The 23324-nt window shown below is 38.6% G+C and overlaps 1 protein-coding gene across 4 annotated transcripts in view; it reads left to right on the top strand.

Annotated features, from left to right (window-relative positions):
- Window positions 1–23324, top strand: part of LOC146482770 (uncharacterized) — a 52702-nt gene that overhangs the window by 11455 nt on the left and 17923 nt on the right. The window contains exon 2 of one of the 4 annotated variants that reach the window (XM_085106854.1): window positions 2142–2223. In XM_085106854.1, the coding sequence (XP_084962980.1) occupies window positions 2142–2223 (82 nt within the window). Of the gene's footprint in view, window positions 1–2141; window positions 2224–8902; window positions 8932–11573; window positions 11699–13631; window positions 13700–23324 lie in introns of those variants that run through there. The other 3 variants (XM_085106858.1, XM_085106855.1, XM_085106856.1) reach the window with 3 other exon arrangements.

The raw sequence follows: 23324 nt of genomic DNA on the forward strand, positions 1-23324 counted from the left end.
TGTACGACCACTTGAGATTGGAACATTCTTGATGTCTTAACGCTGTCGATATCTAGTTACTGAATACCTTTACTTGATTCAATTACACCACGAACATATATTTGCAAAACTGTAGAAGCTTAAGGTTGATAGCTTAGATATAAAATTCTTTACTGTAAAATGTTATCAAGTTTCCTTTTTCCCCTTTAAAAGACAAACTGAATATCTCGAAGTATGAAAATCGAATTGGGGAAAGGGTCTTCATTTCTCGCCTTTTTGAAGCTGGAAGGTTATGTTTGTCGATGCCGGTCAACCTTTTATATCGCTACAACAGGCGCTACAACTTGTTGCGAGTAAAGTCAAATTTGAAGTAATGAGCATTATCAACAACTTGCATCCATTTTAAGAACGCTAAGCGCTTTAAGCTATTACTAAGTGAAATTTTTTCTCAGGTCATATATTGTCTACGAACTTTTGCCCAAGATTACCTTGAACAATTCCACGTTAAGCAAATCTAACGTTTGTAAGTTTGCTTTTTTGTAAGTGACAGACAAAACTATGCCATGATTACATACTTGTGTTGACGAATTCCTAACATGCTTTCAGAACACTTGTCCCGCATTTTGGGGAATTCCCATTTTACGAGGAATGCGGTCACACACGAAAGTCGGTTAAATCCAAAATAGTCAACGCCACTTTCGAGTTTCAGTACCTTGCAGCTTGTCAAGCCTGTGTCTCCACGAAACGTTCAGGGGCGTGAATTTCGTAAGTAACATTGTCAAAAAAGCAGTGAAACTAACTTTCACGCCGTTTTTAAAAGCCGGTAGATGGCGTAACTTATTTAAAAAGCTCAAGTTTTCATAGCTTTAAATAGCTTTGTCACTAAAAAGCTTAAAATCATGGAAATTCGAAAGGATAGAAATGGAACGGAACAGTTCTTCCCTTGGAAAAATCGAGAAAACCTTATTTTTTTGTTTGTGCTCCTTTTGAGAAAATCACTTGATGTTTTCTTTTTCCTTGGCATTTCGTGCATGTACGACGAAAGACACTTAGTTTTAATCTACGGACAGTTTTGACCCAACAACGTAAGATTCCCCGCGATTTATCTCCTTTAAGTGGAAGATTTGTCTGTATTTTGGTCTACAGTTCTTAGTCAAAATAAGGCGGAAGCCGTGCGCGCGTAACACAGTTGACCTCGGCTTAACGTTCTAACGTTGTACAACGTTTGTGGTTTCAACAATGTCTGAACGTTAGCACACAATGTTAGATGATGTTTACCAACATTTTTTTCTTGGGCGAACGTTGGAATGATGTTGGAGAAAGTTAAGCCGCGCGTCGATTGAACAACCATTTACACAACAAATTTTGGATGTGTTAAGCCCCAGCTAAACGTTCCAGCTTTGTTGTACAACTTTTGTTTGTTCAACAGTGTTAGAGCGTTTAGCACCCCATGCTACATATTTGACCATGCACAATTTCTTGTTGGATGAATGTTGGTGGGATTTTAAGGGAGGTTTGGCGGCCAGTCCAACATTGTTATACTTACTACAAATGTTTTGCCAGGTAGGACTTTACGTTCATCCGTTGACGCAGTAAGGTCCTACACTGAACTTTGGGAGTGCGTGCCAAGCCATTTTGTGCTATAGGTCTAAAAGGATCGGAAACTCTGGATTAACATCGGAAGGCGTATTTAAGCTTGTCATGCACTTTTCCCTTGGATCCGTTTTGTGTCTTCTTTTTATAGCTTAATAAGTTAAGATCCACACGCAGTGTTTATATGCTTGGACTTATATATAACTCTGTCTGTATAAGGAGACTTAAGAGAGGCTTCAGTCATATCAAAGGGTAATTATACTCGAGACAAAAATGCTTTGAAGGAATCAGTGGGTTTGTTTTTCAGTCCGTGGGTGTTAAAAATTGTCCTACGCAAGCTAGCCTTCAAAACTCAATGATAAATTTTATCATCAAAATGGATCGTGCGAGAGATCATGATGAGCGATGTAATCAATGCGGCATGTTACGTATCCCCACTTAAAATTTTCATTCCATTTTAATGACTTTTCAAGAAGACTTTGGCGTGGAACCTTTATTTGATTATCACCAGGCTTATGGCTGATATCATTACGGGTGTTATTTGATAGTATGTGTTACCTTACACGCAGATATGGCGTCTGAACAAGAGTCAGGGATTTTGCCGCCACAGGTCAGAAAGGACGAGGAGGAGGAAGAGGCTTCCACACCTGAGTGAGTAGAGAAAACATTTTAGCTTTATTTTACGTGTGGTGTGCAGTGTAGATGTTTATGGAGCTCGATCGCGAAGAAGGAGTTCGCAATTGATCCCAGAAAAGTTCTGCACTGCATGCTGTTAAACACAGAGAACTCTTAGTTGTCTAGTGTAATGGAAACATCAAATCTTGGAAAGGTCAGATTGGGCTGTAAGACATTACATGCCCTGTTTAAAACAACGAGGCTAAAACGGCCATTATCTACAAAGAGAAGTAATGGCTTCTTTTCCAGTTAATTGTACAAACCCATGTAAACTGAAGCTTTTAAAATTTCATGCTACCCATAACCGTAGATTAAGGCATGACTGACTAACGCTGGGAATCGAAGCCATTAACTTTATTCTAGTCCAGTCGGGATTCGGGAATTTTTGCAGTCTCGGCTCGCGATAAATACGTATACAACACTGTTCACTTTGATTGAAATATTTTGTTCAAATATCAATGCGATTTCTCTGGAACGATCTGATTGATTCAAAGCCTTGTTTCCAAGAGCGACGCAACACATGTAACCCTCATGGTAACCCGGCTGAAATCGGAGAACGCAAGCGTAGATGAAGCATTTCCCTTTCAATTGTGCTTGTGCTTGCGCTTATGCTACAGTTATTCTTATGGAACTAGATAAAACGCAGGGGTGTGTTTGTTCCTCTTGTGTGAAAAATCATGCTCATGTTTGCATGTGTTACTGTGGTTTTCATCAGAAAGACCCTTATTGTCATGCTAATGCTAGCGTCGCCACTAAAACCAGGCCGTAGTTATTTCTCCATTCTCGTAGGCGACTTCTCTGTTGGTCTTTTGAACATCTCATGTTCGCGCATTGGTAAGGGGGAAAGCCAATTCTAGAGTTACGTGCTCAAATCCAGGGGATAGCTAACGTAAAGAGTATTTATGTCGCGAGGCCAAATTAGATGAGGAGCACTCTCGAGGCTTAAAGGGTTAATTTATCAATGGAAAATCGTTTCGATGATTCTAAAATGTCGGTTTTTAAGGATTGCTTTAAGTGGATAGATGTTCACAGGAGAAGTGGTAAGTCGATAAAATCTCTAAAACTGCAGTCTAAGCTGTTCTCGAGACATTCAACGGAATGCTGGACCATATGAAGGTTCACTTGCCAGTCATGAAGAGTTTATTCGAGGCCATAGGCCACGTTTAAGTTGTCATTTCAGAGGAATTTGCAGTCCAGTTGTGGGACAAAATGGATATTTGATTTTCAATCTCATCAATAATTCATGACAAGAAAACAAAAGAAATCACTACCGAGAAGAAGGTTTGGAAATGTTATCTTAATCATCATACAATTTCAGTGGTGAACTTTGGCTCTGAATTTCTCCAAGAAAAAATAATGGTTTGAAAAGCTATTTATATATCAAAGACGCTAAGGAATGTTTCACCCGATTTCCAAAAACGCCTTGAAGTTGGTTAAAAAAATAAAACTTGGCTGCGCCTCGTTTTTTTTTTTTTGTTTGTTTTGTTTTTGTTTTTGTTTTTTGTTTTTTGTTTTTGTACCCACTTCTTGGTGTTTGGAAATCGGATGAAGCACTCTTCCTCGTGTTTGATGTTTTACTTCTCATATCGTTGTGAGGAGACTTTCTTCCTAGTTAATTAATACACACTGTTACTGAGGAAACTCGCAATAACAATGACCAGCTGAATATTGATAGATACACCTACTGGGAACTGTCGTCAAGTTAAGAGTAATACGACTATAAACCCTTCAAGATAGCAGTCTCCCAAATTTAAGGCTCACTCACATAAAACTGCCTTGGGGCAAAGCTCGAAAAAAGTAAACATCTAGTTTTTCCTGAGCGCTTTTTTACTTGATCAGGTTAAATCTGCTTTCTGAAACTCCTTCACAAATGTTCAAAAATTTTCGCAAACATTTTTTCACGAAACGAAACTTGGTGAAAGCTGCTGTCATTACATTTTTCCATTCAATGAAAGGCACTTTAGACTATCCTATCTTTGACCATCTCTACTAAGTTTAACGAGGATGACACTAAAGGAGCAGTCTGATGACTGACACACCAGTGGCCCTTGGATTCCGAAACAGATATCCATTGTAAAGAAAGATTGCTACGTATTTAAAAATTACATAATACAGGAGATGCACATCTTGAAAATTAGAGAGCAAAGTAAAAAAAATTCAAAGCAAGAGCGAAAAACTTTTCACACTCAACTGAAAAGTGCTTTAACACGGGTATGATGAAATCACTAACAAAACCTCGAAACCTTGCTGAAATATCCTATTTTTAAAATGTTCAATCCGGACTATTGGATATTAGTCGGTTCTTCGCGACGAACACCACAAATGTTTTGCAGATTTGTTTGGAATATCGACGGAATACGCGATTAGTAAACTTCTATTTTCTGGTTTATTTTGATCAATTGATTTTTTCTTTAAACCGATAGAAAACATTTTAAACTGAACAACATCAGTTTATTATGACTGAATTTATCGTTATCATATAATCATCACCATTATCACTATTATTATTAGTAGCAGTAGTATTACGTCACTAAGCTTCGCCAGGATATATTCCTAAAATCAGGCGACGAAGGCCAGTGTCCTCTAACACAATGCCTCTTGTAACTCTCTTTCATTTATTTTCGTAAAATAAAACGTCATCCAGACTTTCTGAAACCTTAAGCCTTTGAATATATCCACCCTTCATTACTTAACCTTAGGGCGCTTAACGACAAAAACGCCCGCAATTTAACTTAACGACGTTAACTGAAACTGATGGCGTTCCCTCTGCGTCAAAAATGCCTTGTGAAAGTGTGTATTTGACAATTTGCGATAATTCCCGATTGAATATAATACCGAAAACAAGTGCCATCACACGGAAAATTCTTCTCGCTTTGCTTTGAATGGTCGGCACACGTATTACTAATTGTCTTGTTACAGACTCAACTTTTGAGCCACAAATTGTCTCAAGAGTTGACTCCTAGAAAAAAGGGATATTAAAACATTATTCAGAATTCTTAAACCGCAAAACAGCCTCGGTTCTTAATTGCAACAACATTCGTAGATTAGATGGGATCAAAGTCTTTAATCTCTGCCTGTTCGCGTGTCAAATTTACTAATTCCAGCAATTGGTTCGTCTGATTTTAGACGTTTGTATGATGGATGACAGACAATAGTGAATAGTATTTCAAGGACTGTCACGACCTGGTGATATAACTATTTACTGAACTGTTTATAATTTAATCGAAGATCGGTTGGTCTAATCACGTCAAACTATTTCAAGGTTAAGTCATCAGTTAATTTTTCTTCGACATTCCAACGCAAAGGCATTGTTCCGAAGAACTGCATGATACTTGTCTCGGGCTCTCAAATTTCGGCGAATGAATCAAAGGTGATAAGCTAAATAAAGAAACCTCGACACAAAGGAAAGGGGACTATACAAAGCGTCTTTTGTTAATGCAATTTTTCAGTCTTTTGGTCTGTTTTTGGTCTGTTCTTAATTAGGGAAGAACAAAAAAATTTTTTTCTATTTTTGCAGTGTAACTCTCTCCACAATGTTGCTTATATACTTAAGAAAATAAGACGATACAACCCATTCGATGTCAGTTTTGGCAGAAGTGAATGTGAACGCATTTTCATTTTTTTGGAGGTTTGTCGGGCTCGTATAGGTTGTAAAGGGCATTTATATAGTATTCGTAGAGGTTTTCTCTTAAGGCTTCCGGTGGAAGGAAACTGTCCCTGATGGTAGATGGCAGTATGTTCCAAACCCTGCATGAGCGAGTGAAGAATGAACGTTGGAATGTTCGAGTCTTGCATTTCTTTGGGACAGGGGGAGTGATGACTTGATGATGGGATAATCTTGTTACTTTACCTGACCAACGAGAAGGTGGTAGGATTCCTCTGCCGATGTCGATTAACCCTAATATTCTTTCCTTTACAATTGGTCTTTCAGAAAAGTTGCAACATGTTACCTCGTGTTGACAACACTAACCCCTTTTATAGAAAGACCTTTATACGGATTTTTTAGTGTTATTTTTAGCCTTGCCATCTGTTTTGTACCTTAGTTGGAGATCTAGACTCAACCCTGGAACGTTTTTTTGCTATTCTGACAAGATAGCTCACTAAGAATCGTCATATAGCATACAGGGTTGATTTTACTGTAGGGCCAAAAACATTTCCATGGGATAACGTTAGAACAATCACTCATTCCAGGTTTACCCGAGTCTTGGCCGATCCGTCGCAAGGGCATATTAACATTAATCAGTTAAATCGTGGAGATTTTCGTGCAGACTGCGTCCCGTACAAGTTTTTACATTGCAGGCACAATTAGCTCATTTATACAAAAGTTATTTAAAATTTAAAGCCGTTGCTTGGCGTTTACGTCGCGTCTAATACGATTCAAGTTACAGATAAGAAACGAAATCTGCCCTAGCATTCAGTCACCCAAGCATTTCGTGGAAAGGGCGGGAAAACTTGGGCGAAGGACTGCGCACAACACTATGCGCAGTAGGTTGGACGGAGGAGAGACGCCTGGGGACGAGGCAGAATCTGCCCTCTTTGTAACTACGTTATGCGTTGTTTGTGGGGCTACTGGGAGGATTTACTGCGATTTTTAACGTTTTCCTCTGGCTTGAATTACATTTGATGCACGAGAAATGGAACATATGAATTGGGCCTGAGTCAAAGAACTTATCCACAGGCAAGATTTCATTCCTGGACCATGTTGAATGGGTTGGAAGCTGATGGTCGTGCTTAGGAGCCGTTTATACATGAGAGTTTTACGTTATTTCACTGAGCAGCACTTTTTATGGCAATTTCAAATCGCCTTTATTAACTAATGGCGAATTTCGTTCCTATTTATAGGCAATTTTATTGCGATTTGAGCAAACCCCACGCGGTGCGAGCAAAAAAACACGTCAAGGTTTCCTTGGGCATCCCTAAAGACACCTTTTATGCTGAAATTGCGTGCGCTTCCTCACGCGGGTCCTGTTTTCCACCGCGGGCTCATTTTCCGAACAGCGGCTGTCAATTGAGGCTAATGCGTGCCCCCATCGCAACAAATATCGCTGGTAGTTTACAGTGATGACATGATGTAGCGGATTAAATCGAAGGGGCAATGTCACCTATTTTTTGTGCGGGCACTTTGAATGGCAAAAAACATATTTGAATCGATGGAATCGTCAAAATAATGATTCAAGTTTGTTAACAATTACCCTACTAATGCACAGAAACTAGTATTAATTATTTATGGCTGCGGATTGCTAGGATGAAAATGGATTGCAACTTAGTTCTTCCTGTTTATTGTAGAGAAGTCGCTAAAAACTGATTATAGTTTGATATTTCCCAGATAAATCCCTTAATATTTTCTTCCCGGCGCTCTAACAGCAATTTGATGTTAGAAAAAAAGGTTCACGTCTAATATTTGAGCAGTCAGTGACGAAAATACAGTAAAATCGGCTGCTGTTGAAACGAACCTTTATTTATTTATTTATTTATTTATTTATTTATTTATTTAACTTTACTTATACACGGGTAAAACATCAGGACTTAAAGTAAATATTAATCTTGCATTAATTATATTATTAAAATACTAATCTACTACTAAATTAAATTTAATAACAGCAAAAATAGAAACAATAACAAAGTGCCTGCTTTCCATGAATGCCGTGTGAATTAACTAACTTCATCATTATCAAAGAGGAAAACCCTACAGCCGGATTTAAAACTAGCAAGAGATTGTGCTTGCCGCAGATTGATAGGTAAGCTGTTCCACAGCAACGCACCACTGTAGCTGAAACTGTTCTTATAGACAGAATAGCTAAGAGAAGTGCACGGCTTGCCTAAAAAGCAGTATTCTTGATTACGGTGGCCAAATTACTTTTAGTTATCAACTCTGTTGATAAAACCAACACTCGTTTCCACTTACCAGACTTACCCACCCGACGTAGCACCATAGCCACCATAGTTGCTTTCGAAACAAACTCCCTTGTCTAAAAGGCGTCTTATTTTCACTCAAACAAATGGCTCTATAAAAAAAATAATATTTTCATTTACCAAAATGGCTACATACTTCCAACTACTGTATTGTACGTTATTATTTCGGAGGAAGAATATTTACCTGCATATGATATGGTTCGATATAATGGAACGAGAGGTCGTACATTTCTAATACAAGCGGAATTTTAAGGTCAATGAAAACGCAAACATTTTAAACTTTCAAACATTTTAAGTTGAGAAAACATTTAGGTTTTTACTCGTTAATATAAAAGAAAGTTGAAACAAGGAATACGTGACAAAATACTGAAGCAATTTAGGGAGGTAAACAAAGTTTTTTCAGCCTCTGTGAGAAATGGACTGGGACCGAGTTCCTTTGTTTAATTTTCAAAGGGGCTTGTTGACCCATGATGACCCCTTTTCGAGAGTCGAAAGTATACGCGTAAACTTTCCCACGGCTGAGAGAAATTGTACAAAGCTAAAGTATTGGGTAAGTTAATATTTCTGTCGTTCGTGGTTGACGAAATCCTGAAATGTGACCTTTCAAATGAAAGCTACCGAGCAGTACTTTCCTGTGGTGGTCTTTAATGCTGTACAGGGTTGTTCTAACGTAATCGTTCGTGGAAGTCATCTTCACGTTTGACGGTTCAAATGAAAGCTACTGAGCAGTATTTTCCTGTGATGCTGTTTCAGTGTTATGCTGCGTACAAGGTAATTCTAACTTTTAAGTATTTAGATGAAATCCTAAAATGTGGCTGTTCGTAGCAGTGCTTTCCTGTCGTGCTGTGTTACTCAATATTCTGCAACTATTCAAGTCATGTTCGTCGCTGCGATGGCATTCTATGTACTAAAATCAGAATTCCGCAAAATGAGATTTTAGCAGTCTTTCATTTTAAACTCGAGTGTTTTAGTTGGTGAAAGGCTTAATCAAATTTCCTTTTAGAATCAATCACGTTAAATGGAACGTAGTTACTTACAACGTTTAAGTCTATGGACAAAGTAGACTGTGATCATTCAAATAAAAACTGTCAAGCAATTATTTCCCGTGGTGCTATACATACATGGTTCAACTGGTTCTGGGTTTAGTCTGAATAAAATCCCAAAGTGCGACCTTTCAATTGAAAGACATTGAGCATCACTGTCTGTTATCGCCCTTAATTTACTGTATCAGGCAGTTCTAACTTTTGAGCCTTTGGATCAAATTCTGAAGTGTGACCATTGGAATTGAAGCTATCGGAGGATCGATGCATAAGTTAGTCGCTTCAACTTATGGAATAAAAGCTATCTATGAATTCTAACCACCTAGCTAGGAGCAAGTGAAGCAAAATTAGTACAAAGAAATACAAATGGTAAATTTTAACCACGGTAAACAAAATGAGAAGATGTAGCCTGTTCCAGGCTCCTAGAGAGACGCGCGAAGGAGAGGGCGAGGGGACGAAAACGACCCTCGTTTTCGTCCCCTCGCCCTCTCCTTCGCGCTTCTCTCTAGGAGCCTGGAACAGGCTAGAGAAGATGAAATGTTCGTCTTGGTACGACAACGGGACGGGACAAATACTTGTCACGAGTACGGGACGGGACAAATATTTAGGGCTGAAGTGGGACTGAAGAAGCCTACAATTCGCTCCTCTTTTATGGGTGGGGTGGGTAAGGTAAGACATGAATGAAGTGATATTGGCCGCCATTTGCGTCTTTAAAACTGAGGCCTGTTTTCAACCTCTTTTCAAACTGTGAACCGCCTTGGAAATTTGTATGACATTTTCGCTACACATAATTGCATTATCATTGAGCATTAAGTACAATTGTTTGTTCAAGCAACAAGGAAGGCCAAATCTAATTAGAGGACGGATACGCTAATCTGATTGCCTCACGTGTAATGTACTATTTGAACAAACAGTGTTTCTGTTGGGGGACTATCGGCTGATAGTTTCTTCAGATATTTCATGTTCTTAAAACAAACATCAGCCGATTTGGGAAGGATCGAAGGCTTATACGCTTGCTTTAAGAAAATCAAATTTCAAAGTGAAATTAAGTATCAGACCGATAGTTCTAGACAGAAACAGTCTTCGATTTTTTTTTAATCGTTCGCTTCACCACTAAAATCCTGTTCGCTAATAATTTAGGAAATAAATGCGAGGGTTTTCGGCTCCATCCGGGTATTTTCGCCAGATATCTATCCGCGGATGAACACTGCCACATCACGTGATGAATTTAAACCAATAAGAATCGGGAAAAAATTTAGTGTCGAACTAAAGCTTGGCTTCTGGAGGTAATATTTGTTTCAAGAACATTTAATTTCCGCGGGGCAACTATCAGCCGATAGTCCCTCGACAGACATATCACTGTTTAAAGTATGGGTCAGTTATTAAAAGACAGCTTAGACTGTGTTTAACAAAACCACGTTCTAAGCCATTTTCAATTTTGAAGAGAAGCAAGAAGGCTTGCATCCCAGACTAGCAAACTATTTATCTACTTAAAACAAACCACTTATAAACAGATTTGGAGGCCCACTGATTGTCTTAAGCCGCGGCCTAAGTTATAACTGGCCCTATAAGTTTCCCACCGTTTTATCGATCACGGATGCTGTAATCGTTATTGGCTGCGCTATTCACTCTCTCTTCTGTGACAAATCGACTCGCGCATTTTAAACTTTGAAATAAAAATAAAACGAAGAAAAACTTTTCATTTCAGGGAAAAAATAGCCAAGATTTCAAGTAAAACAATTCTTATTTCGAGCACACTCGCATCGACATGAGGAGTTTCTTTCATAAGTCGCGCTGTTCCATTAGCATCGGTAGTTCTGTACGGGATGGACCGGAGTAGTCTTCAAGTTGTTCGATGTAAGTTCCAGCTGGGTGACCTCTAGACCTTTTCCCGTGCAATGGTTTCCAAAGTAGCAACTGCGAGGTACATTCCTATTTGCTTCTTCAGCGGTGACCACAAAACTTAACTCTGCGGTCCCTGAGACCAGCTGAGATCGAGGGAAGGTCTCCGTAAAGGTCTTTGTTGGAAACATGATCTCGCCAACTCACATTTAACGCAGTTCTAAGGAGCTTTGTGTATCAGTCATGTAAACTTTGCTCTGGTTGCTCTCAATTTTTTATGCGTGATAGTTGATTGGCGCTGCGCCCTTAGCTACTGTCACGCGATAGTAATCTAGAGCTAACGATCTAATTTTGTTAAGTGGAAAACTCTGCTTTGTGATATGATTTTCAATTATAAGTTCCACCTAATATTGCCTGCTACAGTTAATTTGCATGTTAATTAAGTTATCAGAATTAATTAAAAACGTTAACGACTGACCCAACAATAACTTCTTTATATACACTGACAGGAGCGCATTTAGCGTCTGCGCACTTGAAAATCTCATATCAAGTGATTCTTGCTCCTAACTTGCGCCCTAATTAACCTGGCAATCTGCTGCTCAAATGTTTGCCTTTTGCCATCCTCACCCTTATGTCCCATTGTGGTTTATAGCAAGGTAAGTCAGTCAATTCATGTTGCACTGAGCGTATTGGCAGGTGGCTGGGTCACTTTTGCGGTTTAGTTTGCGTGGTAACCTTCTTTATTCCGTAGGTGATTGTTGTTAATTTTGTGTAACTTGCTATCTTTCACTCACTTCCTCGACGAGGCCAGCTAAATCATTCGATCTGCTTCCATCCTCCTCATAATTGCCCACCTTCACTTTGTCACCATTACTGTGATTTCTGGAAGAATGCTCGACAAAATCTTTGTGAGATAGAGGGCAGATGTTGCGGTAGACTTGTATCCTACGTTAGGTTGCCACAAAAATATGTAAGTCTCTTGGTTGTCAAAAATGGTGTTTTCTTAGATGCCCATGGCTGCTTGTAGTTGCGATATGGTACCCATCCCTCATTTTAAACGGTTGATATCTTGATCATTGCGTTTCTACAGTCAAACGATGTGTGATGTAGTTTGGCTCCGGACAAACGTTCGAGCCTTTGGATGAAATCCTAGAGCGTGACAATTATGGTGGATATAAAATGCGGTCCATTCTTTCCCGCGGCATTATAAATATGTTTTCTCTTTTGGACTTTCTTTTTATTGATATAAAAAAATGGGTGCTGTGAGAAGCTAAGGGGTTAAGGCGAATCGCAATTCAAAACTATTTTCCACACTTCCTTGATACTAACTCAACATCATTTTGTAAAAAATAAATAAATAATAAATAGTCTTCATTTCCTCACAAGATAAAAAATACATATCTCATGTCACAATTGAATATTTGAGTAAAAAGTACCTACATCTAAGTTATTTACAATTAAAATACGTTCATATAGCCAAATTGTATTTAAAAATTAGGCGATTAACGTAAGAGTTCTTGAAGCTATCTGTATTAACTTTCGTATACTGACTTGTTTGATTCCTTTTAAAATTGTAAGTCGATACTTTCTTCTTGGGTAGTAGTCCCCTTAGAGGGTGTCGGTCTATGCCAGATACCTTACTAAATACTTTTCTATCCTGCTTTTCTAGAAGGTTCTTGATAGAACAGTGATAGAACAGTGGGGGACAGTGGTAACCCCTAGTCGTTTCTCTGGCACTGTTCTACAAAATCGGAAATGTTTTGATTGTTTTTTCGTTTCATTTATAGTTAAATTTTCGGAAGCTTTGTTACTCTTCGTAATTTCCAGCTCCAAACTCTGCAAAAGTTTTTGTATCGTGAACCAGACACAGCCAGCTGGCGCTAATAAAATATTCCCTTGCCCTAGTTCACAAAACGAAAAATGTCTATTACAAGGACTTCGAATCCTGTGTGTTTGAGTTTATGGAACAACTATAGTGGTCAGGAAATAAAGACTATCTGCACATCAACTTTGCTGGAATTCGTTCCCGGAATACTGAAATTTAACCTACACATCAAACAAAGCAGTCTTTTTAATTTACATCATAAATCATCGTGAAAAGATGCATGTCAATGCTATTCTTTGTTCCTGGGTTAAAGCACCCCGACATTTGTGACGCCACAATTAAAAGGGTGTCTAACAAACAAAGAAGGACACTAAAACGGCGGATGCATACTAAGTACTTAATTTTCTAAATAGTAGTTTGTTAATAACTTAGTTACGAATGACTCTAAAGATATAAAACTTGAGCAATTTTTTTTACTGCATTAAATCTTCCGGCGTTGCTCGTGCAACACAACAGCTTTTGCCACCTTCACAAAACTCACCAGTAGTTCGCTTTAGTCAAAAACCTTCATTTAATTTGCAAGCCTCTGGCTTTTTATGCCATTCGGTCAAGAGGGTATCTGTTAGGTTCTAGACACTTTTATCTCGATACGTGACATGAGCTTGGCCATTATTCGTTCATTGTCTAACGGATGCCCCAAGGCAAGAGATTTTTTTTTTCTCGATGCGCTGCATTGACTCACAAGTGCTCCTTGGTCGCCTTAAAAATTTGCAGCCTAAATGTTGGCTTTTTTCCATCCGCACCCATATCTCCCATTGTGGGTGATACCAAGGTAAGTCAACAAGTGCAATTTCCTATGAAAATGTTGGCTGTAGCAGCGATGGACTTGTGTTGCAGTCCAATGATTACTAGATTAATAGAAACTACTCAACGAGGCGCATACGAATCTACTATTGCTCACAGACGGATGGGAATGAGTAGTCTAAACTCTTTGAAACGACAAAATGATTTCAATCGGAAACATGGATCTTCAAGTGATATTTACAGAGATAAAACATCATAATAGACTGTACTTTTCAGAAACATTGCTTGCAAAATCGTTGACTACTGTATGTTAGCGAATAGTCAATGACTCTTGGCCAATCAGAAGGGCGCCGGTATTCCCAATGGACCACGGTGAATGTCTCTAATAAAAATTAAGACAATTAGCTCCTTCGTTGCCAAGCTGCTTGTTGCTGCGAAATGTCACCTACATTTTGTAATTTTCCGACTTAAAAAGTTAGATTGAGTCGTTCTTGGTATTTTTTTTTTTCATCCTTGCCATAATTGAGTTGTTATGTGTTGCTAATTCGCACAGCACTATTCCACAAAATCTGCATATCTTATCCCTCGGCGATGAATGAGACACAATGAGGTTACAGGTGTAAGTCATTCCAGCAAAGTACTCGGCAGCTCTCACTCTGACAAAACAAACCAAAAAATTAACCGACAAATTCAACGGACTCAGCTTTATTCTTGGCATTTTTGTCAGTTTTGGTGCAAACAAAAGAAAATGCTCCATCGGCTTTGACAATTTCTATTCCAGAAATACAAAGTAACTGTACTGATATGGTTCAAAACAGCAGCGATTTTTCCATCATTAATTTTTCTGGAAATTCTTATGTTGGTGCACTTCTCTGTTGCAAGGAAATGACAACCTAAAATTCGTGCCGCCATAATTTAATTTAAGTTCTTTGTCAGATGACACAGAGACGCATCAAAATGGCAGACACATATTAAGTACTTTATTATCTAAACACAGCTATTCCAACAACGTCGTCAAAAAGAACACTACAGGTGTAAAATGGACCCAAACTGTTTCTTCTCTATCCACTCTGTATACGTTAACTCTTGTAGAGTTGCTCGTGTCACAAAATAGAGTTTGTCATCTTCACAAAACCCACAAGTAGCTTAAGGCAAATTGTTATAGTCGGATGCTAATGACCTTTATAAAATTCTAATCGTCACGATGCGCATCCTGATTGGTTGCAGAGCCGGTTAATATCGGCCGTTTCAGGTATCCCAAGCTATATAGGTCTGTGCTGCACTCAAGGGTACAGGTTTTTTGGCCATTTTAGGTACTCCAAAGGGTAGTTTTCTAACCAATTCCAGGGACTCCAGTCTATATAGGTACGTGCTATACCTAAAGCTACGGCTTTTGAGCCATTCCAGGGACTCCCAATTTAATATTGTATGTAGGTACGTGCTACACCAAAGGGTACGAGTCTTCAGCCATTTCAGGGACTCCAAGCTACATAGTTATGTACTGTTCCAAAGGGTATGGGTTTTGAAAAGTTATGTGGGTTTGTGCTACAGCAAAGGGTTTGGGGTTTAAGCTATTTTGTTGTCTCAAATTATGTTACACATTTTCGTATCGTTTTCCCTTTGGCTGAAATTGGGTATGGTTAATTTTAGTGAACCGTGAAAGAAATTCAAAATTTCTATCTCTTTTTAACTCCAAATGTAAAACAGACTACGGGAGATTGTCACGTTTGCCGAGCTTTAGCTGTACAGTAAAACATTGAAGAATAGAAAATTCGTCTGTGGTTTCGGTTCATATAAACTTTTAAATCCTCCAGAACTCCCTATTGTTTTATCATTAGGTTCAGCAAGAAAGCACGCCATTGTCCAACTCTTAATTAAATTTTTCTTAATGCTGCACCAAATGACAAGAGAATAGTTGTTTAGTAAACTTCAGCCTAGACACCATTATTTAGACTAGTACTCGTGGCATTGTTGATTAATTTCTCTGATAAAGGGCAGTTAAACAATCCGATAGAACTTTTCAAAGGTAATCCTCGGGGTCTGAGCCTGGTATAGAACTGTCTTTCTGTCCGATTCATAAGTAGTAAGCGAACATTTTTGTCGTCTCAACTAAAAAGAACCACCGCTTCAGGCCAAGAGTCACAGTTCAGTACTGACCAATTGCACTTTGTACGAAACGTTATTTTTGGAACCATATTATGGAAACTAAGAATTTCATTCGTACAATAAACGTGTTCCAAAATTACGATTTCTCTATGTAATTCGGTATTAAATGGACTCTTGTTTCCTCTTCGACATGCGATCCATTCCTCTAGGTTGGCTCGTCAAAATAAACTCAACTTTTCAAGGGACAATGCTCGCGCGATGCTTGACTTTCAGCGAATAGTCAACGACAATTGGCCAATCGGAACGACGCACGGTATTTGTAATAGACGATTACGTCCTCTGTTGTCAAGCTGCTAGTTGCTGCGAGATGTTACCTTCTTTTTGTCGTTTTCTTACTTGAAGAGTTAAATCGAGTTGTTCTAAACGTTTTCCATCTTTGCCATAATTGCTTAATTCCACTTTGATTTTCTTGTGGCTCATGACCTCTGTTGAGCATTGTTGCGCAATTACCCCATACCTTGCTGATGAAGCAGACACAAATCAAGTTATAATAATTCAGTAAAGTATTTCGCCGCTTTCACTCTGGCAAAACGAAACACTAGCCAACAAATTCATCGGGACTCTATTCCTGGCATTTGTGTTAGTTTCATGGAAACTGTAGAATACGCTTCATCGACTATGACAATTTCCATTTTACGTAAATCAGATTATAAAATAGATGTACTGATCAAACACAGTAGCTATTTTTTCCATCAAAAATTCATCAAAGTCTGACCTCGGTACTGTTCCATGTTGCTAGGAAATTGCGATCTCAAACTCGTGCCGCCATAATTTAATTTAAGTTCTTTGTTGTATGGAACAAAGAGACGCACCAACATGGCAGACGGATCTCAAGTGCTTTTATTTTTTAAACAAAGCTTTTTCAATATCTTCGTCAAAAAGAGCACGGGTGAAAAATGTTAGGAAAATGTTTCGTTTTCATCCACTCCGACACTGTGGACGTTAATTCTTGTGGAGTTACTCGCGTCACAAAAAAGATTTTGTCACCTTCACGAAACCCACAAGTAGCTTTAGGCAAATTGTTACAATCGGATGCTAATGACCTTAAAAAATTTTAATGGCCTTGAGATGCACCCTGATTGGTTGCATAACCAATTTTAAAATACCTGCCGTGTCGGTACTCCAAGCTATATAGGTCTATGCTGCGCCAAGGGGTTTTGAGCCATTTTGGGTACTCTGAAGCTTTTAAGGTACGTGTTGCACTATAGGGTAGGTTTTTAAGCCATTTTATGTACTCCAGAGCTATATTGGTCTGTGATACCCCAAAGGGTACTGTTTCTGAGCCAATCTAGGGACAACAAGCTGTGTAGGTAGTTGCTGCACCATAATGGTAGGAGTCTTTAACCATGTTAGGGATTTCAAGCTTTTCAAGTATGTGCTTCAACAAAGGATACGGGGTTTGAGCTATTTTATTGCCTTAAGTTATGTCATAGATTTTCGTATCATTTTGCTTTCGGCTGAAATTGGGTTTGGATCAATTTTTTGATCTCGTTTTAACTCCAAAAGTAAAACACACAATGAGAGATTGTCACATTTGTCTAGCTTTAGCTGTAAAGTAAAACAAGAAATAGATAATTTGAAAGTGAAGTATCACCTGCTGTTCGGGTACACATAAACTTTCGAAGTTCCTTATCGTATTGGCATTATGTTATGGAAGAAAGAACGCCATTGTCCAACTCTTAATTAATTGATTTTTTTTAATGTTATGCCAAATGACAAGAGGATAATTATTAAACAAATTTCAACTGAGACTCTATCAATCAAGCCACGTCATATGATCTTAGCCATTGTTGATTCATTTGTCTGATGATGGACAGTGCATTAATCCGATCAGGTGAAGGGAATGTTCTAAGGTGATCTTTGGTTCTGAAACTAGTGTCGAAACCAGAAAAAGTGTCTTTCTGTCTGATCCATAGGTAGGATGTTTTTCGTATAACTGTTCATGTAAGCGAACGTACTTCGTCATCTTCATAAAAACCACCAAACGCTTCAGGCTAAGAGTCACAGTCCAATGCTGACCAATGAGATTTCGCTCCAAACGCTATTTTTGGAAATCACTTTCCAATGGGCACTAAGAATTTCATTCAGTACAGCTATTATGTCCTCTAAAACGACGATTTTGCCTGTATAATTCTGTATCCAGTGGACTTTTGTTTGCATTTATACGTGTGATCTATTCTGCTAGGTTTAGATTTCGGTAAAACTGTTCGCTTCTCGGTCAAAATAACGTTGAGTGAACGTTACTTTCATGGGTAGATTAATTGGAAAAGAAAGTCATAATAGGGGTCCACACTGCAGGAGTTCAACCCAGTTTCTGTTGCATGAATTCTAGCTCCCCTCAGCATTAAACGAATTTCAAATGAACTTGGTTAAATGTGTCCTTGGAGTGTCAAATGCATCTCCGATTTCACCCCTGCTTAGCTGAAGTCTTTGTTCGTTTGGTGCCTTTTAAAAAGTTCCTTTGTTCAAACAAGAAATTACTCCTACAGCCCCGGGAAGAAAATATCTTGTTTTCTCAGAGAGTGAAGGGAATCCTTAATCAGTTTTAAGCTGATGGTGCAAATGGGAAGAAATGTGCAATCTTTTCAACTTGCTATACTTTTTCATCCTAGCATCTGCGGCCAATGACAATCAACACTTTAGAATTTCATCCTCAGACTCAAACTTTTGGACCACTTTGAACAGCATAATAAACAGTACCACAGGAAAGTACTTCTGAATCTTTCATCATTTTATATCCAATTTCTGCAAAAAAAGCACTCAACAAGAAAAAAGGCCCACTCATATATTTCTTACTGGCAGGGGCGGGGAAAGTATTACCAGAGAGGGGGAGAGAGGGGTATCTAAAAATAGAATCTACGAAAAGATAAACATCTTTCTTTGATAAGTCCTTCTGCATTCTCAATTCTATTTTTTCATTCCTTCTTTTTATCCTTTATGCTGCGGTTTTAGCTATTAGCTGTCTAATCTTTTGTCAGACCGCTTTTTTTTTTCCATGGAAGTTTGGATTGGAGGTATTCGACACCTTCTAAGAGACTTTAAGCTCTCCCAGCTTCATGTTTACACACGAGTAAACTCAACCACAATAAACAGTATTGTATGTGTATCGCTTGGCCATCACATAATTACGGTTGGCAAGCACTTGTCTTAAATACTGGACAAAAGAACAAAAAAGCAATATTGCTTTATGACTAATTTGTACAAAAGAGAAACGTGTATTTTGTCGATGAGCAATCTTCAAATGACGTAAATGCTACCCTAATCCAAAACAAGTGCGTTTATTTGTTTCTCAAACTAGTTAATTTCCTTCAACAGTTCTCAGTCTTCACGAGGTGTTCAGTCCGACGTTTCGACACCAAATTAAAACAAAACACTGAAGTTCTCGTGTCACTTGCTTACCCAGTCGTGAACGGAACAATGTAAACTTGTCAGCCAAAGCGACACGCTCTATTAGCGCTAATTATCAAGGCGACGGACCAGCATTTACACGTCCTTTTCGTTGCGAACCTTAAATAATTATCAATACTTTGTCATAACATGGTAGTTTCGCAACGGCGCAAAACAGCCTCGACTCAAGACACACAAAGATCTGGCTTCGAAAAAGCGACGTTTCCTCAGGTAATGCGATAGTTAGTGGGAGCCGAATACCTTAACGTTGTCAATTTTGAACACATTGCTAAAGCTTAGGTCAATCGTAAATTCTTAAGCATTAGAGTTTACCTATATAGGAGTAATCGTCTTAGTACGTGTCTGTAAGATCACTTTAGTTTACTCAACTCTTCAGATAGAGCTGCAGTCGTACAGTGGGATTTTAAAAAAATATTCGAGCCTCGGATCTCGCTTCTAGTATGCAGTCTAATATCTGCATAGTTTGTCCTCAGAGTTTAGTATACAATGTCGTGCTTTTGAACAAGACTACGAAAACTCGGTTTGCGCATTTCAATCTCATGATTTCGGAGTCTGAATACACGTACTACTGCTTCTAACCGGACGGACAAAGAGGCAGTATTGTAGCAGGGTTAACCGAAGTGTATCATGCCGCCCAAGAGAATAGCAATACTCGATGCTTCTACCGATGAAAAATTCAGTAGCCGCTCAGTCTGTGAGTGTAAAATTGGGACTTAACCATGGTGAAACTGTATCGAGTACAGAATGACCGGTGTTCATTTGCAAAGCTGTTTATTACTGAAGCAAGAGTCAGCGTAGCTACAAATCCAGTGCACACTCTTCGCTTATACGGCCGAGCATTTCCGCGTCAAAGCGTTTTAGTATTAATTTGCAATTCTCTAAAAATTCACTTACAGAGATCTATATCTTATACACGTGGTTAACGACTAAAACTGATAATTGCTTACGAAAGTGCGAAACAGTCGCACCCGGCTTTGTTTTACGTAAGCCCTGTACATTTTTAGCGGTAATATTGGTTTTCAAGCGGAGGTACCGGTAAGTTTAAATTAACCCCTAGTGTCTTCCCATTCATGTTAAAATTGTTTTGATCAAAACTTTCGTTAAAGCCGAATAAGGCCATCAGATATTCGATTTCCCGGCTTTGTGAGTGAGCGCGGAATTTTTGTTGCGGCGTAACCCACGCATGGGACAGTCACGAAACATAAGACTACATTTGAAGCGCAATGGTCTTATCGCTTGTAGGCCGAAGAAACATTTTCAGCAACGTTTCCTTCTGGGTAAGTTTGCGCCGAAACAATTATTCGTCTCGTTTTTGTGATATTTTACATAATTTCGTGTACAGTGTAGACATTTACAAAAGCATTTCTATATACCAAAACATCGATGTCTACTGATTTCACTTCGTTTGCTGACCTAAAACATTTACCAACATCGCACTTATCTGAGCTTATGTCTCGTGTATTGTGCTAGCAATATATTTTTGCTGAGGTTTAACTGAACTTGGCAAACAATGCTTTCAAGACTAGAATGCAAACAAGTGCCTGTCTTAATGTCTGCTGTCAATGAAACTGTTTTGATAATTAGAATTCTTACATAAGCCGGTGAACTGAATTGCCATAATGCCTTTTATATTTACAGAATTAAGAATTCAAAATAATCTTGCGAAATTGGCCGCTCGATTTTTTTCGATATTTGATAAATCACGCACAAAAATTAAGAAACTACGAAGGGAATTCCAATCTAAAAATAGAGAATTACAGAAAATAACACCTGCAATAACGTAACTGTGCTCAATCTCTCGTAGCAAAAGAGCAATGTCTTTTTACATTTTGTACCGGGCTAAGTTCTGTGAATTAATTCTGGCCAATTTTATTTTTGTGCACCTTTAACGATACGCTACATAGTTAAAATAAAACTCGCGCGGAAATAGAAGGCATTGGGCAACTATTGTGTGATAGTAATTATGTTTACAAAAGGTTTTTGTCGTTTACTTTTCTGCCTTCCGGAGTTTTGCCAGCTCGAAGTGAAAAGCTAAAATATGCAAGTAATCACGAATATTTTCATGTACATTCTCATTGCTCATTAACCTAGCACACTGAGACCTTAGGCAGTCTATCCACTGAAGTTGAGGCTACTTCGACCTCCAGTAAACGAATAGATCTTCTCGCCAAACTAACTGGCGCACAAGGGAGACTCAACTATTGTGACTTTCCAACCATGTTATTTCTCCCTTCAAATATAGAAAGAACGATTTGCGGTTCATTAGGTCGTCTATTTCAGGAAGCAATTTCATCGGAAGAAAATTTAGTCAAAACCGAAGACACCAACAATGATTCCGTTTTGGAGGCGAGGTGGTAGAGTGGTTAGGGCGTCGAACTTTCAATCGAAAAGTGGATGGCTCGAGACTAATTTCAATGTATTGTGTATCGAAACTATACTCCACGTTGTCGCTCTCAAAGTTTACTGGTGAACTGTTTGGAAACCTAAGAAAATGCTGGTGGTTGGGGGGGGGGGGAGGAGGGGAGGGGGTTAGTGAACCTGTAAAGGAAATCACTTCATAGGACTTAGTGCGGCGAGGAATTAGAAATGGATAGCAAGTATTGACCCTTACTTGAAACGCAACAACATCGATCTTGAACAAACTGTATTGTTTTACTTTTAAATCATTTTTTTTGTGTGTCTCCTTGTGAGGATAGAAAGTGCGATATTTGGCTCGAGAAGTCTACGTTAGGGGTAATTTCCTCGAAAAATAAGAACATGTAGATCACTGGCGGAGACGCCAACAATATTAGTCTGAACTGAACAGCGCGTGGGGTTTCACTTTTCACCAATTTTGTTTCCTTCACGTAAAGATACAATTTGGGGTTATGTATTGCTCATCAAGGGGAACTGAAAACATTTCCATCATAACCAGGAAATTTAAACCGTTTTGGTTTTAGCTACACTAATTTTACTTCTCTCCATGTTAAGATAAAACTGGAAGACGATTTTATGACTCATTACGTCTATTTTAAGAGTCGGTGTCATCTTAAAAAAAACATACTTAAAGACGCAATAATATTGGTCGTATTTTTACGAGCAGCACTCAACATATCAAATTAAACGACAACAACTCATTCCCTCACGTGGGGAGTCAAGAAGATTTTCGGTGGTGGGGATGATGGAACTGACTGGATTATAATGCGACTTTGCATCTGCTAGGTTCTTTTAATTAAAAAAAAAACACTAAAAGAAAAAACTTCTCAATTACAAGAAATTCCTTGCCATGTGCGCTTGAAGAGATGTTGGTAGACGTCTGTAAAGTACGCTTGCTTATATTCAAAACTTCGACGACGGCAGGGAAACGAATAGTTCGTTAACCAACTAGTAATGACCAGCAGCCAATTTCTCCCTAAAATGTCACAATTTGGTGAAACGCAGAGGGAATGAGAATGATGAAAATGATCACCAAAGCCGGGTGAAATGTCTTGATGGTCAAATAAGTTCTCCTGAGTAGTATCATCTGAATTGTATGGAAAATGTGAGAATATGTGAGGAGAGTATACATTTTGGTACCGGGAGTTAAAGCATTAACAAAACAATTTTGCTCCTTGTGGCAAAAAACATCGGTTTCAATTATCTGTCAGTCATGCATTGAAGTGATAATTATCATAGTTCGTTTTACCATCCTGCTTCCATTTTTTCATTTTCTGTTTTAGACCTTTCACAATTTTTTCCCTCTTAAAATTCGTCTTAGGTAATTTGATTAGTTTCTAGTCGAGATGTTTACTCATAGACGATCAGATCATACATTCTCAATACTTCCGCACATGAATTTTTTACAAAGAGGAGGAAGTAAGAATTTGATCACTGTCTTGACCCATTTTCTCCCAATCTCAATTCCTGGCTCGTATATAATCAAGCGTGTTCTAACTCAGAAACTTAAGTACCATTGAAATCGAAAGCTACTGAGAAGTACTTTCCTGTAGTGCTGTTTATTAGGCTGTGCAAGGGATTTCTTACTTTTGAGTTTGTGCAAGAAATCCTGAAGTGTGACGATTCAAAAGAAAGAAATCGAACACTACGTTTCTGTGGTGTCG

This window comes from Pavona decussata, unplaced genomic scaffold (assembly GCF_977016875.1).
Source record: "Pavona decussata unplaced genomic scaffold, jaPavDecu1.1 SCAFFOLD_44, whole genome shotgun sequence".
Taxonomy (NCBI): domain Eukaryota; kingdom Metazoa; phylum Cnidaria; class Anthozoa; order Scleractinia; family Agariciidae; genus Pavona; species Pavona decussata.